Source organism: Dermacentor variabilis, chromosome 3 (genome assembly GCF_050947875.1).
Source record: "Dermacentor variabilis isolate Ectoservices chromosome 3, ASM5094787v1, whole genome shotgun sequence".
NCBI classification, from domain to species: domain Eukaryota; kingdom Metazoa; phylum Arthropoda; class Arachnida; order Ixodida; family Ixodidae; genus Dermacentor; species Dermacentor variabilis.
The window spans coordinates 240,455,261-240,472,667 of record NC_134570.1 but is presented as its reverse complement, the minus strand read 5'-3'; the positions used below and the strand labels follow the sequence as shown (position 1 = coordinate 240,472,667).

Sequence of the window (17,407 nt, the reverse complement as noted above, 5' to 3'; positions counted from 1 at the left end):
CGTTGAGTACGAAGATGCTGTTGCGGGTCTTGCGGGGTGGAATTAATTCTACGAGAACGTTTTCGATGTCTCTGATTTTGGTGTCGTGTTCGATAGCTGTGTGCGCTCGCTTGACCAGTGTGGTGACGTTTGGTTTCTCCGCCTTGCCTGTTATAGACTGGTACCCCGCGAGTTTGGCGGGACCACTCGTTTCCTGCAGTATGATGACGTCTGGGCGTTCGGGGATCGTTTTAAGGTATTGTTGTAAGTGCGCTCGTTTGTTTTGGTAACTTCTGCAGTTCCACTGCCATATCGTGTGTTTTTGTTTCCATGAGTGTCGGGCCATGTTTATATCTTGTTACATGTGTTGCGCCACTTCCCTATGCGACGGTACGATCGTGCTGTTTGCGGCTTATAATCTCGACAGTCTGAGGTGAAAACTCTCCAGGCTCCGCTGGATGGTACGCGTGATGGACGCGATGATCTTTTCCTCGAGATTGCTTAGGCGAGACTCGAGTGCATCTATTCGCGCGTCGCGTATCGCTGCGCGCGTGCGCTTGGGTCGTGTTGCCTCTGTAAGGGTGGGAGTGGGTCTTCATTTGGTATCGGGGAACTCGACCTCGTCGTCCTCTATGGGTTCTTCTTCTGTTACCTGCGTGGCCTGAGTGGTCTGTGAGGGAGTGGGTCTGCATTTAGTGTCGGGGTATACGACTTCGTCGTCCTCTATTGGTTGTTCTTGAGTTCCATGCATGGCCTCTGTATCGGTACCGCTACTCACGGCATGCTGGTGTTGTTGTATGAGGTCGCCTTTTGCGCGAATCTGTGTCTGCATGTGTTCTATTTGCTTCTGCAGCGCTTGTATCGCCTGTGTTAATTTAGTTACCTCCGTCTCTGTTTTAGCGGGTGCTTTGTCGCCAGCCTTCGCGGTTGGTGCTCGTTTTCCCGTGACCGCATCTGCCCAGCTCACCTTCTCGGTGGTTTCGGTGTCTCTTGTTGAGGTCCTTCTGGGGGCGCGGCTGCGAGACCGGCGTTGCTGCTGCTGCCGTGGGTTTGGGGCGCGGCTCCGGGACCGGGAGCGGCCTCGGCTGCGGGTCCTGGATCTCGAGCGCGGCTTGCCGGCGGGGCTGGTGGCTTTGGCGGCCGCCTCCGCTTCCTCGGCGGCCCTGTGTCGTTCCTATTGCCTCTTTGTCACGACGTAGGGGGTCTTGTACCTTGCGCGGCAATTGCGATCCGCCGTCATGTGTGTTCCCCCGCACAGCTTGCAACGTGGGGAGCACTGGTGGTCGGGGCCTGGGTTGAGGGCGTCACAACCACGGCACACTTTGTCCTGAGGATTGGGGCACACGTCCATGCGGTGACCGAGTCTCCCGCAGCCGTGACACATGTCGATTTGCTTGCGATACAGGGCGCAGCGAAGGAGGGCGCCGCCGTAACTGACGTAGGAGGGCACTCGCGGTCCTTGAAAGGCCACTAGGACCGTCTTGGTATTACTGATCCGTTTGGCTGCCAGGGCGTGGGGGTTGCGGGCGTGAACGATGTTGGTGTGAATGGACTTGGCGTCCTCCTCCAACGGGATTCCCCTGATGATTCCCTTCACCGTGTAGTCGGGGGCCGTCTCATAGGCACTAACCTCGTGGCGGCGGTCACCGATGGTGATGGCTTCTAATTGTCTGTACTTAGCGGCGTGAGTAGCGTGAGGTGTACTCACGACTATGATGTTTTGGCGGTTGTTGGTACACACCGTGTCCTCCCCTGCTTTTTGCCCCGGTACGTTCGCCGCCCGGTAAATGGCCGATGCGAGGAGCACGGTTCCGGTGGCGGCAACGTCGAGGCCTCCTCTTGGTCGTATCGCGACCTTGAAATCACTTCGTGGGAGTAGTGGCATTTTATTGTTCCTGATGACTTGCTGCTTGACGCTACGCTGTCTTTGACGCGAACGCTGTCGGTCGCCGTTCGCTCCCTCGCCGGTGCGGGAGTGGGTTCCGTTCTGGGTGTTACTTTGCGCGGCCTCGCGGTTGAATTGGGTCTTGTATCGAATGGTGCACCAACCGTTGCCTTGGAGAAACTCTTCAGGGGAGATGTCCTCCCCGCTCACTTGAACTTCCATCACTGCTCCAGCGAAGCGAGCTCCGGTGAGGGTTAGCGTGGAGCTGGTCAAAAGGCTCTGTGATTGGGAAGCAAGTCGTTTCCCACCTTGAATATGGTGCCAGTAGAATATTGGTGACTTCCTGCATACGCTGGTGTTACATTCATGAGGTGAATGAGCGATAATCACAGCGAAATTTTTTGGGTCAAATCATGCGTAATCACTGGGTACACGTCATATCCGATGGCGAGCTATCGCGGTTTTCGGTGACGTCGCGTGACAGACAGGCGAAGTGGCGGTGGTCCAAAAAAGTTTTTGACCAATCGCGGAGGACTGATTGCGGAATTCGAATAGAAAAGTTTGGAATAATCTTACGTTATAGCGCCCCACACTCTGAAAGAACAGGAAAGAGTTTAACAGGATTGACAACTGGGCAGAATATCCCGTCCGATGTCGACAGAAATGAAATGATCATCATTTATAGTGATAGAATAATGGGCACTGTTCGCGATTTGATATGAATTATAATCTTAAATTGGCAAAGAAACTCTGAAGAACCAGTAAGTAAGTAGCGTTGCTTGCCAGAAAAATCTTGTTACCTCGAATGTAGTATATGAGAGTTCTGTGCGTAAGTGGGCTGTTTTAAACTACAGCGTACTTATTGGTCAATACTGCAGTTTGTATTTTATTTAGCGCTTGCGGCTTCACTCTGTGCGTATTGTGCCACGTACTACGAGCGGCGCTCGTGCCCTGCAATGCATGGCGGCACACATGCTATTATATCTCTGCGAGTTTCCAGGTGATTACCCCGGGTTATGTGGTATACCAGGGGGATACTAAACGCCATCGACTATAGTTGTGCCGTAAATGGGTGCCAGTACTACATTACTAGCACACTTGTGGCTATGGCAACATACTGAAATGCGTTATCACTTGAATACTTTCTTTAGCGCAAAACAACAGACACAAGAAAGACGACCAGGACAAGGCGCTACTCCCAACTGACATCATTTTATTGCGTCACTCCTTTATAGAACAGCTGAAACTAGAGGAACATGCGCAGTGAGCACCAAGCGGTGGAGCCACCAACATCCGATTCCAAGAGCGCAGTCATGCTACAGCATCCAAAAAAACCAAATTCAGCGCTGTACAAGGTTAAGGAAGGCACACTAATGCACTGTGACCCCAATGAGTGAATGAAGAATGCTTCCGATAACTCTCGGGTGGTGGTGTCACGGCTCTTTTTCAAAATCGTGGTATCACGAAACATGGGTTTGCACTTGCATATTTTACAACGCTGAGCCAAATGGGAACCTGTGCCTGTTGGTATAGATCGCTCATGTTCTCTAAGGCGCTCGTTAACACAGCGGCCTGACTGCCCTACATACACTTTGCCACATGAAAAGGGAATCTGATAAACCACACCGACGCTGCAATCTACAAACTTCGCGTAGTTCTTTTCACAATCTGTTTTTTTACTTGTTTTACAAATACGGCTGCACAACATTGACTGTTTCTGAGGAGCAGAAAACACTGCCGGAATTTGGTATCTAGTGGCGACATTCTTTACATTGTGAGCCAGTCTGTGGCAATACGGCACAACTTCGGGTCTCTTCTCTTGGGTAATACAGCTATTTTCGTGCCGCTTCCCTTTCAGCGTATATATATATATATATATATATATATATATATATATATATATATATATATATATATATATATATATATATATATATATATATTGGGACACGCTGACGGAGAAGATGTCAGCTTGGTCGGAAGAAGACGACACTCTGGACTTCGCGCGCTGTATACCATCTTGTCAGCTGCCACAATCATTTTAAATATCCTGTAAATATATGTCTGATTGTTTTTAACATCGTAACATTTTTGGTCGATGCTTAATTGGTTGCCCCGCGAGGCTGAGGAGTGTTCTTGTTTGCTGCGTTCTGCGCATGTTCTATTTGTCTATATGTGGCCACGGGCTCCCGTAAATGAACCAGTTGAAAGTTACCGCCCGTGTCGTTTACGTGTTCTCTTCCGCTGTCCCCGTCTTTATTTGCGGTCAATATGATATGCACTTTTTGGTGGAGGTTGCGGGATCATTATCAAGACGGATTTACGCAGCGGGCGCTCCTTGGCTGCATCTACAATGCCAGCACAAGGCGAGGATGATTCGGGCCAATCGGCACCCACACCCACCGTCATTCTAGCACAACCCCGCGACCCAGGAAGCTTTTCTGGCACCGACGACACTTATGTTGAAGACTGGCTGCAACAATATGAGCCGGTAAGCTCCAGCAACTACTGGGATCAGACCGTCATGCTCGCTAATTTGATAGTTTACCTCGACGGCACGGCACGCGTCTGGTTTCGGACCTACAAGGAGGAACTTGCCAGCTGGCACATTCGTAAACAGAAGCTCAAGGATTTGTTTGGCAAGCCTGTTGGACGTCAGTGCGCCGCCCGAAAGACCCCACTTCGCGTGTCCAGAGGTGCACTAAATCCTACCTCACGTACATCCAGGACGTGCTCGCTTTGTGCCACAAAGCGGATCCGAAGATGTCCGAAACTGATAAAGTTGCACATGTCATTAAGGGCATAAGCAGATGATGCCTTCCACCTCCTTGTGTTCAAGAATTCTTCAACTGTGCAAGCCATTATTTCCGAATGCCGGCGGTTTGAAGAAGCTAAAAGTCACCGCACTGCCCAGCCATTTCCCGGCCTTCCCAAGACGGCTGCTACGTTCATCTGCGAAGACCTCAGCAGTCGGGCCCTGCCCACGCTCCTCAGTCCGACTACTGCCTGACTACACTCCATCCAGCACTGTCATACGCACCCGCAGCCTGAATGCCCCCGCGCGGTATCTCAAACCGGCCGAATGGCGCACTCCAGACGACAAGCCTATATGCTTCACTTGTGGCCATATCGGTCATATTTCACGCCACTGCCGGTCTTCGTGGAATTTGACCACCTGGCCCTACCTCCGATCCCAAGGCCCTCATGCTGCTTTTCGGTTCCCCCTGCAAACGCAGCCAGTAAATTCTGGCGACACTTCTCTGCCTACCCGCTCTAGCCGCTCTCCTACGCCACGTCGCCACTTCTCCCGATCGCCCCCATCTAATCGATCACCATCCCCTAGCTCCTTCCGGCGAAGCCTTCCGGAAAACTAACGGGTGCAGCACCTGGAGGTCATGCTGCCAAACCGACCCGACGCAAACATGCTCTTCTGACCTTGCCCACACATCGGAATCTCAATAAAGTGAACGTGCATGGTGTGCCTGTTACGGCTCTGATTGACACTGGCGCGCACGTATCTGTTATGAATGCTCAGCTTCGGAATCGTCTCAAGAAAGTCCTCACTCCTGCCCCGTCGCCCGTGGTCAGAGTCGCCGACGGTGGAACACCAGCCGTTATTGGCATCTGTTCAGTTCTCGTGAGTGCCGCCGGACATTACACGTCCGTTTTATTTTATGTTCTAGAGCACTGCCCTCACGACCTCATCCTGGGCCTTGACTTTCTGTCTACACATTCCGCTTTGACAGACTGTTCTGCCAGTGTTGTGCCGCTCGCTCTGCCTGCTGCTATTTACCCTCCCGATAGTGCTCCGATACGGCTATGTTCCACAGAGCATCTTCGCCTCCCTCACCGTGCCGTTACATACATAGGTGTCTCCCTCGTTCCACCTATACCAGAAGGTGGCTACATTGTAACCCCTAATCCGTGTGTCCTGCTCTCGCATAACGTCGCTTTTCCTCACACCGTCATTACCATTTCGGACAACACGCCCTGCCTTCCGCTCGTGAACTTTGTACACAAGTACTCCCGCGCCGAATGTGCCTGGCGCAAATAACGCCGGCCCGAGGCTACCACATTTCGGCATTGACTTGTAACAGCTCCTCGTGTTCAACTCTTCCTTCGCCCCCTGTTCCTTCAGACCTGAATGCCCTAACGAAAATGATTGCTCCCGATCTTCCGCCCCAGCGTGCTCAAGAACTACGTTGCCTCCTAGCCTCATACGGGCAATATTCGACCTTGGAGAGCTCCCTCTAGGACAAAGATCTGTCGTAAAGCTTCGCATAAACACCGGTGATGCGAGCCCCATCCTTCGGCGACCCTATTTCGTCTCGCCTACTGAGCGACACATCATCCAACATGAAGTTGATAAGATGCTTTCTCGAGACATCATCGAACCTTCTTGGAGCCCTTGGGCATCCCCTGTTGTACTAGTTAAAAAGAAGGACAACAGTTGGCGATTTTGCGTGGGTTATTGACACCTGAACAAGGTAACAAAGAAGGACGTCTATTCGCTACCACGCATTGACGATGCCTTGGATTGCCTGTATAGAGCAAAATATTTTTCGTCCGTCGACCTTCGCTCTGGCTACTGGCAAATTGCCGTCGATGACATGGACCGCGACAAGACAGATTTTATTACTCCCGATGGCCTTCATCAGCTCAAAGTGATGCCTTTCGGTTTATGTAATGCCCCGGCCACATTTGAACGAATGATGGACGCCCTCCTACACGGTTTCAAGTGGTCCATCTGTCTTTGTTACCTGGACGACGTGATCGTATTTTTCCGACTTTTGCGACACACCTCGAACACCTGTCGACGATCCTATCTGTTTTCCGTCAGGCGGGACTACAACTAAATTCTTCCAAGTGCCATTTTGGTCGTCGTAAAATTTCTGTGCTCGGGCATCTCGTGGATTCTTCTGGTGTATGCCCTGATCACGATAAAATACGGGCAGTGAAAGACTTTCCCGTGCCAACATGTACCAAGGATGTTCGCAGCTTCTTGGGCCTTTGCTCCTACTTCCGTCGGTTTGTCCAAAATTTTGCGAACGTTGCGTGCCCTCTCAATCAGCTGCTCAAGAAAGGCGCTGTATTCATTTGGGGCCCTGAGTAAGCTGGTGGTTTCACCGAGCTGATTAGGCTGCTAATGTCCCCGCCCATCCTCGCTCACTTTGATGCGTCAGTTCCAACAGAAGTCTGTACCGATGCCAGTGGCCGCGGTATTGGAGCTATCTTGGCGCAGAAACAAGGCCGAGAACGTATTATTGCCTACGCCAGCCGCCTTCTTTCCTCTGCTGAGCGCAATTATTCTATAACCGAACGCGAGTGTCTGGCTCTTGTTTGGCCAGTGGGTAAATTCTGCCCCCATTTGTACGGCCGCCAATTCACAGTCATCACTGATCATCACGCTCTGTGTTGGCTTTCGCCCTCAAAGATCCTTCAGGGCGCCTTGGCCGCTGAGCTCTGCGCCTTCAAGAATACAACTATTCAGCTGTATACAAGACCGGCTCGTTGCATCAAGATGCGGACTGCTTGTCGCGTAATCCTGTCGACCCTCCTGACGTTTCTGCGGCCGGCAAACCTGTCACCGTTCTCTCTCTGGCTGCTTTTCGCGATATTTGAGCCGAACATTGTCGGGACGCCACTTTACAAGACCTTATTCAGCGGCTCACTTCAATCACGCCCAATCCTTCCCTTCGCATGTTGGAACTCTAAGATGGTATATTGTACCGCTCTGACATGCGCCCGGACGGCCCTGCCCGTTTCTTCGTTGTGCCTGAGCATCTGCGTCAGACTGTTCTCGCCCAGCTTCATGATGTACCGACTCACCTTCGCGTGTCACGGATTTATGACCGCGTTCGTCGGCGCTTCTCTTGCCCTGGTCTATACCGTGGCGTCTGCCGTTATGTCACTGCTTGTGACCTTGGCCACCGACGCGAAAAGACGACCATACTCTCTGCTGGTCGCCTTCAACCACTTGACGTATCATCAAAACCATTCTTCCGTGTAGGTGTTGATCTTTTAGGCCGTTTTCCTACGTCTGCTTTGAGAAACAAGTCGATTGTGGTAGCAACAGACTATGCCATCCAATATGCAATCACACGGGCGCTTCCTACAAGCTGTGCAACCGATGTCGCCGACTTCCTCTGAGAGAAAGTCGTCCTTCACCACGGCGCCCCTGGACAGCTCCTCACCGACCAAGGCCGCTTCTTTCTTTCTAAAGTTGTCAATGACATTCTACACTCGTGCGCGACTAAATACAAATTTGATACTGCTTACCATCCACAAACGAACGGCCTAACCGAGCGTCTTAACTACACCCTTACTGACATGCTGTCCATGTATGTCTCCGCTGACCATTGCGACTGGGACGTTGCGCTGCCGTTCGTTACTTTCGCCTATAATTCCTCTCGCCATGACATCGCCGGCTTTTCTCCATTCTTCCTCTTGTTTGGCCGCGACCCTACGATACCTTTCGACACCGTTCTGCCTGCTAGTATGAATTCCACATCCGAGTACACCCGTGAAGCCATACTCAAAGCACAAGAAGCACGCCATATTGCCCTACTTCGACTGGTGGAGTCGCAGGACAATGAGCGGTGCTTACATGACGCCCGCCATCGTGACGTCCAATACACACCGGGCCCCCTGGTCTTCCTTTGGTTGCCGTCGCGACGCGTTGGCCTCTCGGAGAAGTTACTTTCACACTACTGTGGCCCTTACCGTGTCTTGTGTCAAGTAACTGACGTCATGTACGAAATCGCCCCTCTTGAGCCAGCCGTGGCTTATGGCTCCGACGTGGTCCACGTCGCACGTCTTAAGTTGTATCACTCGCCCGCCTCCTAACCAGCACCGAGCCGGTGCTTCAGCCGCCGCGGCTCATGTGACACGCTGACGAAGGATATGTTTTCAGCTTGGTCGGAAGAAGACGACGCTCTGGGTTTTGCGCGCTCTCTACTACCTTGTGAGCTGCTGCAATCATTGTAAATATCCAGTAATATATGTCTGACTGTTCTAACCCCGTAACAATGTATATATATATATATATATATATATATATATATATATATATATATATATATATATATATATATATATATATATATATATATATATATATATATATATATATATATGCACATTGTTACGAAGAGTTGCGAAGGAATGGTTTTATTTACAGGAGATGCACGATGCTCGTAGCGTGATCGCAGCGCAGCCCGGCCTATCAAACTCCTCGTTCTCTTCGTCTGCTCTTTCTTTTCTTCTGGTCCGTGCCTTTCGTATCTGTTACATTTCCCCGCGAGCAGACGAAACCCGTGGGGCGAGTCAGGATGGACAAGCAGGGTAGAAAGGCTTCAGGCGAGCAATATGAGTCGGCTGAGTTCTCCTTCATCGCCGACCATTGCACAGTAGGCGAGCTATGACGTAAGTGAGTTAACTCAGGCGGTCCACAACTACAAATGGGCCTGAAAATTGTGACAAGAACTTTTAGCACAACCCACGCTTGCGTTGCAGTATCCAAAGAAGGACTAAGTCACCTTTTTCCAGCGATACTTGTACGTGATGGTCGTCGTATCCCTCTTTCGAACGACTTTGCGAGGCCAGATTACGAAGACGAGCTATTCGACGCGCTTCTTCGGCGAGATACAAAGTCTTCGATACAGAATCATCACTTTGCAGAACGAAGGGTAAGAAAGTGTCCAGGGGGCTTCGCGGTAACTTTGAATACAGGAGATAAAATGGGCTATAGTTCGTGTTTTCGTGCTTCGCCGTGTTGTATGCGTAAGTGATGAAGGGCAGCACATCGTCCCAGTTCTTATGATTGGAGGAGACGTACATGGCAAGCATGTTGGTCAGCGTTCTGTTTGTCCTTTCAACGAGGCCATTGGTCTGTGGATGATACGGCGGAGAATGACGGAACTGTGAAGTGCACAAACGAAGTAACTCTTCAATGGCCTCAGCCGTGAACTGGCGACCACGGTTGCTGATGATGACACGTGGTGGGCCATGACGAAGGACCATGGAACGCAGCAGGAAGACCGCCACGCAAGCAGCGGTGGAAGACGGTATGGCTGCAGTTTCTGCATGCCGTGTAAGATGGTCTACGCAGACAATTATCCAATGGTTCTCGTTGTTAGATAGCAGGAATAGACCCAAAAGGTCAATGCTACTTGCTCGAACGGCGTACTGGGTGGTGTCAATGGCCGAAGGCGACCCGGGGCTGCGGTGGTCGGTCGCTTGTGACGTTGGCACGTTTCACAACTAGTGACATAGCGCTTGGTTGTTTCATACATCTTGGGTCAGTAAAAGCGCTCCTGCATGCGGTTCAGCGTTCGTAGGAAGCCGAAATGACCGGATGTCACATCGTAATGCATGGCGCGTAGAACGTTGGAGCGGGGACTCTCGGTGACAACAAGCAGAAAACGCGCTCCATGCCCGGAGTCATTAGTTTTGTAAAGCAATTTATCACGGACAGTAAAACGACCGCTGCCATTAGAAGTACGGGCGGCGACAAAAAGCGGATCGAGGGTAACATCATCCCGTTGTTCTCGCTGAAAGTCTGCCGCGTCAGGGAACGTAGAAGTAACAGCAGCGAGACAGTCGTCGAAATTCTCAGCATCGCAGTCGGTAGTCGCAAGAGGAATCCGAGAGAGGCCGTCTGCGTCAGCGTGACGACGGCCACTCTTCTACGATACCACAAAGTCGTATTCCTGGAGGCGCAGCGCCCAGCGTGCGAGGCGACCAGAGGGATCACGCAAACCGACCAGCCAGCATAAATAATGATGGTCGGTGATAATCTTGAATCATCATCATCATCATCAGCCTGGTTAGGCCCACTGCAGGGCAAAGGCCTCTCCCATACTTCTCTAACTACCCCGGTCATGTACTAATTGTGGCCATGTTGTCCCTGCAAACTTCTTAATCTCATCCGCCCACCTAACTTTCTGCCGCCCTCAGCTACGCTTCCCTTGCCTTGGAATCCATTCCGTAACTCTTAATGACCATCGGTTATCTTCCCTCCTCATTACGTGTCCTGCCCATGCCCATTGTAGTCTGTGCGAGCGATGCAGCTTTCCCTCCAATAACTGCACCATCTTCTTTTCCTAACGGTAGTCAGGAGTGCTGGTTGCAGGTTGCAGGGGTGATGTCGAGCGTCGGAGAGGGGAGGGAGAGCGGCGGCGACCTGGACGGTAGTTGCGAGGAGCTTCGGGAGGTGGAGAAAGGGAGCGTGGGGAGAGCCGGCGCTGGTAAGGACTCGGAGGAAGCAACGGCTCTCCCTCATAAATATCGTAGCCACGGCGTTCGTCCTGTTCTCGTCTTCGGCAAAAACGCGATATGTGCCCGCGAATACCGCAATAATAACAAATGGGGCGGGGCCTAGGCCGGGTAGTGTAAAATCCTGTGGCAGGCGGATGGGGTGGTACAGTCGCCAAATGGTTGGGGCCAGTAGCAGGGGCAGGAGGCGCTGTCCGAACGAACGCTGCTTGCATAGCCTCGACCTGAGCATGCCAGGTGGATGGCGAAGGAGGGCCACAACTCGCAGCGCAGGTCATGGAGGACAGCTCCTCTTTGATGATGTCGCGCAAGCCAGGAACCGAAGGCTGGAGAACGGGAGGGCTGAGCAGGCCACACGCTTGTAGCTCTTCCCGTGTGAGAGTCCGAATCAGCAGACGCAGGTTGGTATCCGACGAAGGAGGCGCGTCACCGGCGACAGGTTGTAAACGGATGGCCTGCAGTGCGTCCAGGTGTTGGCAAGTCGCGATCACATCGTTTACGGTATTTGGATTCTTGATCGCCAGTGCGTTGAACGCGACGTGGGCAATGCTCTTTAGGATGTGACGAACACGATCAGATTCCGTCATTGTGGCGTCAACACGGCGACAAAGGGCGAGGACGTCCTCAATATAAGAGGTGTATGTTTCCCCGGGAAGTTGCGTGCGTCCATCAAGCTTTTTCTTGGCGACCTCAGAGCGAACGTTGGGAGCGCCAAAAATCTGCCGAAGCTGGTGTTTGAATGCAGCCCAGTCAGGCAAGGTACTCTCGTGGTTGCGAAGCCAAGTCCTGGCAACGTCAGTGACGTAGAATGCGACGTTGCGAAGCTTCCATCCCTACGCGCGGTCTTAATTGTCCAGCCAGTCATCAACGTCATCACTACGAAGGCCACCAAACATGGTGGGATAGCGCTGCCACGTGCTGACGGTCCATGAAGGATCTTCTTGGGGCATGCTGGCAGAAAGGCGGAGCAAGCGGCGGCCTGAACGAAGCTCCAGGGAAACTCGAAGGTGTAGAGGACCAAGGGAGCGAAAGCAGCCTCCACGACTTGCGAGACAGCTGTTAAGCCTCAACGGTTTTTATTTCGCAGCTCGCGCGCTGAAGAACATGACGCTGGCCATGATGATGAATATATACAGATGGAGAACATGAAGGGGTAATATAATGCTCATAACATATATATATATATATATATGTATGTGTGTGTGTGTGTGTGTGTGTGTGTACGTGAATATGGGGGGGTGTCCGTGTGCGTGTTTGTGAAGAACTACGCAGAGTAGGAATAGACAAGAAGAAACATACACCTTATCGACTATCGTTTATAGAGAGTCTAAAGACGAGGAATGAACAACAATAAATAGAGACTGTATCGACTTTCGTCTATAGAAAGTCTATAGACAAATAATATAAAAAATAAAGAGACTGTATGGACTTTTGTCTATAGGCATCTGTTGTGGGGGAAGTAGACAAAAAAAGAAGCAAACATCATATCGACTTTCTTCTATAGACCGTCTCTAGACTGCGAATAGACAAAAAGAAATAGAAACTTTATCGACTTTCGTCTATAGACTTTGTATCAAGAAAAGTCCAAATCTATAGGAAGGCAAGGTCGTCTATAAAAAGTCTATAGACTTTCTATACACAGTCTAAAGTCATTTTTGTAAGGCCTGAGAAACACAGAAGTTACTGCAGATGCCATTATGCCATTGAGAAGAACTGCTTCTGGCGCTCTGTCTCGTCTCCTTTCATGTTCCTGTGTGTGTTCGCGCCTAGCACCCAAGATTAATTTGGAACAACTCGCCCAACAAACGTCCCTTTATGCTTCAGGCCAGCGGGCATAAACGTCTACATAAGCGAGTATGTAACGAGAACGTCGGAATGATGGCAGCAGGCTGACGATGTCGATGTGAATGTGATTGTACCGGGTTCAGGCTGGGCTTCCTCTCTAAGCCCTTCTCACATACTGTACCGGGCATCAGGTAGACGAAAGGAATTAACGGAATCCGCGTTACTTCATCAAAAAGAAATCATATTAGATTGTTTAGAGCGTCAACTTTACATACTTGGAATATTTATCGACTATTCGAAAGCCTTTCATCGGATTAATAATACCACACTTTTAAAAAATTAGAGCATTACGGATACCGTGGGGCATTTTACACACTTGTGCAAAGCTACTTGAGTGATCGCCGGCAGCAGGTACAACTTAACAATTATAAATCAAGCCTTGGATCCCTAAACAGCAGACTACCGCAGTGAAGTATCCTAGGGCCTCTACTTTTTAATGTATATATTAATGACGTAGTAAGAATAGATCAAAATGCCCATTTTGTAGTCTATGATGACGATACTAGCTTATTTCTTTAGCATCACATTGTTGGAAATACAATCCAGAAGAAGTAACGTACTCGCTAAACTGCACACCTAGAGTTTGAACAACTCGCTAACTATAAATAGGTCAAAAACAAAAGCGATTTTATTTAGAGCTAATAAAAAGAAAGTCAACTTTGATTTAGCGCTTCCTCCTGGTACATCACAAATTGAGGTGGTTCCTGCTGTGAAATGTCTTCGCATACTCTTTAATGAAAACATGTCCTGGGATTCGCCGTCTGATTCGATTTGTTTGTTCCAGCCTTTCTCGCTCTGTTGGTATATTATCACGCACACGTTTTCTTTTGCCTGAGAAAGTAAAACGGTTTGTCAGGAGTGACAAGCGTAAACGAAGAAAGAAGGCAAGGAAGAGTGAGTGAAGCGAGCTCGTGGAGCCGCCATCTTGGAGAAGGGGCGCGCGCAAAGAAGGACGTGGTGGCCGTGGCGCAGCGTTCGAGGAGAAGACGACCGGAGATCGCCTCTCTGGGTCCTGCGCCAATTTCTAGGCGACGCATCGACGTCCCGCCCGAGGACCAGGTTCGGCAAGCGAATGACCGACGTCCCCGGAACTACCGCTGGCCCGGACCTACCTGCCAGGACACGTCAGCCCTCACGCCGCTGAACGTAGACGCGTGGAGGCTGGCTGCAGCCAGTCACCGTCCCATCTAGGAAACTAAGCTGGGTCGGCACGCACCAGGAGCGCTAGCCGGCACGAGCCCCGCTCTGCCGGGGCGGGGCGGGCGGGCAGGGTCGGAATGGAAAGAACGGGTGTGTTTGACCCTTCTACAGGTCGCAAGTGACCGTAGGGGCACGTCGGGCCGCGCTAATGACATAGTAGAGGACCAGAGTTCCCGAAGTTCGACTTTAAGTGCTGCGCCGTGGCAATTTCTTCGAAGTACAGCCATCGGTATTGCGTCGATACGAGAGAAGTCATGTGCCGCTGCCGTGACTCGGCCTTCGGTGTACCGTATGTACATCGTGAACTCGGAGATGAAATTGAGGTGCCATAACTCAGGTGCGGTATGAGTGTTGTGATTACCGCGAAAAGCGGACTTCGAAAGCTTGTAATCCGTCATGACGGGAAAGCTTGTTCCTTGCAGCAGGTGTCGGAAATGCCAAACGCCCAAGTATACACGTTTTCATTCGCGCGATAACAGCGGAGACAGTGCGGCCCCAAGGAACTTCCGGTCACGGGCCTTATCAGTCTACTGCGCCGGAACGCGAGGCGTGTCTTTAGTTGTTTGAATGTGTGGAAAGTCAACTTTTAAGTTTTGAGATAAAATACATGCGTATTACGCCCTCAAGACTAATACATAAAATGTTCGTATTACTTACGGCAACATTCACTTGTAAAACTGTCGTTAAGTACAGATGAAACGCGCTGAAAATTTGCGGGCTTAGATTTTAACGCACTCCTGCTACTCGATATTGCAACCAATCTCTTTTTTGCTCGCTACATTTAGCGGGCTACGTCGATGAGCGAAACCGGAAGCTGTCCAGGGCCTATGTTCGCAAACGGTGAAAGGGCCTATACCGCAAGCAGTTCGCGACTGAACGTGCTGTAGCGCGTTTCTGCAGCCTTCAGTATGGGAGAAAAACTCTAGCGAGCACCATGAGGTACGCTGGGTCTTTTGTAAAACGGCGCCGACAGCCGCCCTAGATGCATCGTTGATAAGACGCACTGGCGCAACATGTAGAAAATGCACAAGCAGGGTGGCATCTGCCACTGCGTTTTTGGCACCCTGGAAGGACTGTTCGGCGTCGGATGTCCAGGACAGTGGCGTAGCTTTAGGGGTCTTGAGAAGGTCGGTCAGTGGTATAATAATTCGATCGATGTTGGGAACGGCGGGTGAAGTTGAGCAGCCCAAGGAACTCACGGAGGTCACCCAGAGACGTCGGGCGAGGGTACTCGCGCAAGGCTCGAACTTTCTTTTGGAATGATTCTTTCGGCAGTCGAGTGGTGTCCGAGGAACTCAATGTCGTTGACACCAAAGACGCACTTTGCGGGGTTGATGAAAAGGCCATGTTCCTGGAGCCGAGAAGATGGGAGCAAATAGTTTACCGCTCGGATGAAATAATAGCCACCAGGAGGCCATCGGGGAATGCAAAGATGAAGGGGAGTCTCCGGGTGACTTCGTTCATAAACCTCTGGAACGTCTGAGCAGCGTTTCTGAGCCCGAACGGTATGTGAACGTGCTCGAAAAGACCGAATGGTGTCGCAGTTGCAGTCTTTTGGATGTCCGCTGGCTCGACAGAGATTCGATGGTAGGCCTTCACTTCATTTAGCTTGTTAAATGTTACAATTCCAGCTAGGTTGACTGCGAAGTAATGAATGTGAGGGAATGGATAGCGATCCGGAACGGTGTCTGTGTTGGGCGCACGTAGTCGCCGCATGGGTGCCAATCGCATGGGTCACACTTTCGTACCAACTGGGTAGCTTGAGACCGACTGCTCGACCAAGGACGGATGATGCCCAGTTACAGCATGTTTTCGAACTCTCTCCGTGCGATGGCAAGGCGGTCTCCAGCAAGGTGTCTGGGTCGGCAGAACACTGGGAGGCCTGCGGTTACATGATGCGTGACATTGTGACTACCAGGTTCTGTGGCAGGCGCTGAAGGAACAGCTCACGTAACAGATGGCTCTTTGCCTCCATTCGAACCGATGGCAGAAGCCGAAGAAGCTCTTTTTTTAATCTCCTCCCATTTTCTTCTGATCTCGACGCACGACACATACCCGCCGCAGCGCACCATATATTTCGAGGCAGCCAAGGGAGATGACGATGGCTGCTAGAGCACTCTTACATCAGTTTTCTTTCTTTCATGCCTAGATGCTTATATTTTCATATTGCGACTTTATTTCAAACCAATCATAATATTAACACACCGCCCTAGCGAGTTCACTTACTTGGCAGTCGGTAATGTCTGATGCTTTCTCCACTGCCCTTAATATGCTGATTACATAATTCTGTAAGGAACGACAACTCATTTAGCATATTTCTTTGTTTTGCTTGTCTCCACTTGATGTCTTACACTACGCCACATGTTGCAGAACGCTATAATTTTTCACTGTTTTCAGACGTCGAAGATGAAATGGACCCTCCAGTCAATGAACTTTCTTGGACTGCCCGACAGCTTCTCGAAACAGGTAAGCCTGATTGTTTCAATTAGCCATACGCAAAGAAGGTCGAGAATATTCGTATTCGTGAATAGAACACAAAGTCGTCACTGCACGTTTAAATATCTGCCTGGGTAATGTTTCTTATGTTTTTCGCACATATTAAAGAATATTGTTTTCCTTCACTTTGTATGAAAGTCGCGCAAGCATTCATTTTGGGTAATGTCATCGCCATACCAGGATTCATTTTTCTTATGTCTCTATATTTTCTTTGCTCGGACATAGCCTAAGAGGAGGCACAGGTTCTGAGCTGCCTTTCCATAATTACACCTCAAATTAGCATTTAACAATCTGAGGGTCGTGGCTGAAGGGTCACATCGTCGGCGATTCGCAAACACTCATGTTTCCCATCATTCATGGTGTCGCCATATGGGCTGGCAGAAAACGTCACCATACGTTTCGGAATGTTTATGACTGTGCCTGATCTCGCAGATAATCCGTCTCCAAGATGATGTCTTTGCAGCTGTCGGGGAGAATGACGAAAGTGGAAATGAAGCTGGAATCACCGATGTGAATTCGGGTGGTGAATGTTCCCGTTGGTGTCATTAATTGACCCCCGGCACTTCTTATGTGGGGCCCAGTCCATGGCGCCTTCCCTTTCTTAATGTGGTCAGCCAGGTCTTTCCGCATTATCGAGGATTCTGCGCCAGTGTCAACAAGTGCATTGATGTGATGTCCGTCCACCCGAATGCTGAGATCGGCACGGGCAACGTCGTTGGCGTGAAT

The 17,407-nt window shown here is 50.6% G+C and overlaps 1 protein-coding gene across 1 annotated transcript in view; it reads left to right on the top strand.

Moving 5' to 3' along the window:
* LOC142574444 (uncharacterized) overlaps window positions 1–17,407 on the top strand; it is a 103,926-nt gene that overhangs the window by 14,228 nt on the left and 72,291 nt on the right. Inside the window, exon 3 of the mRNA XM_075683520.1 lies at window positions 16,583–16,651. Within this exon, the coding sequence (XP_075539635.1) occupies window positions 16,583–16,651 (69 nt within the window). The remainder of the gene's footprint in view (window positions 1–16,582; window positions 16,652–17,407) is intronic.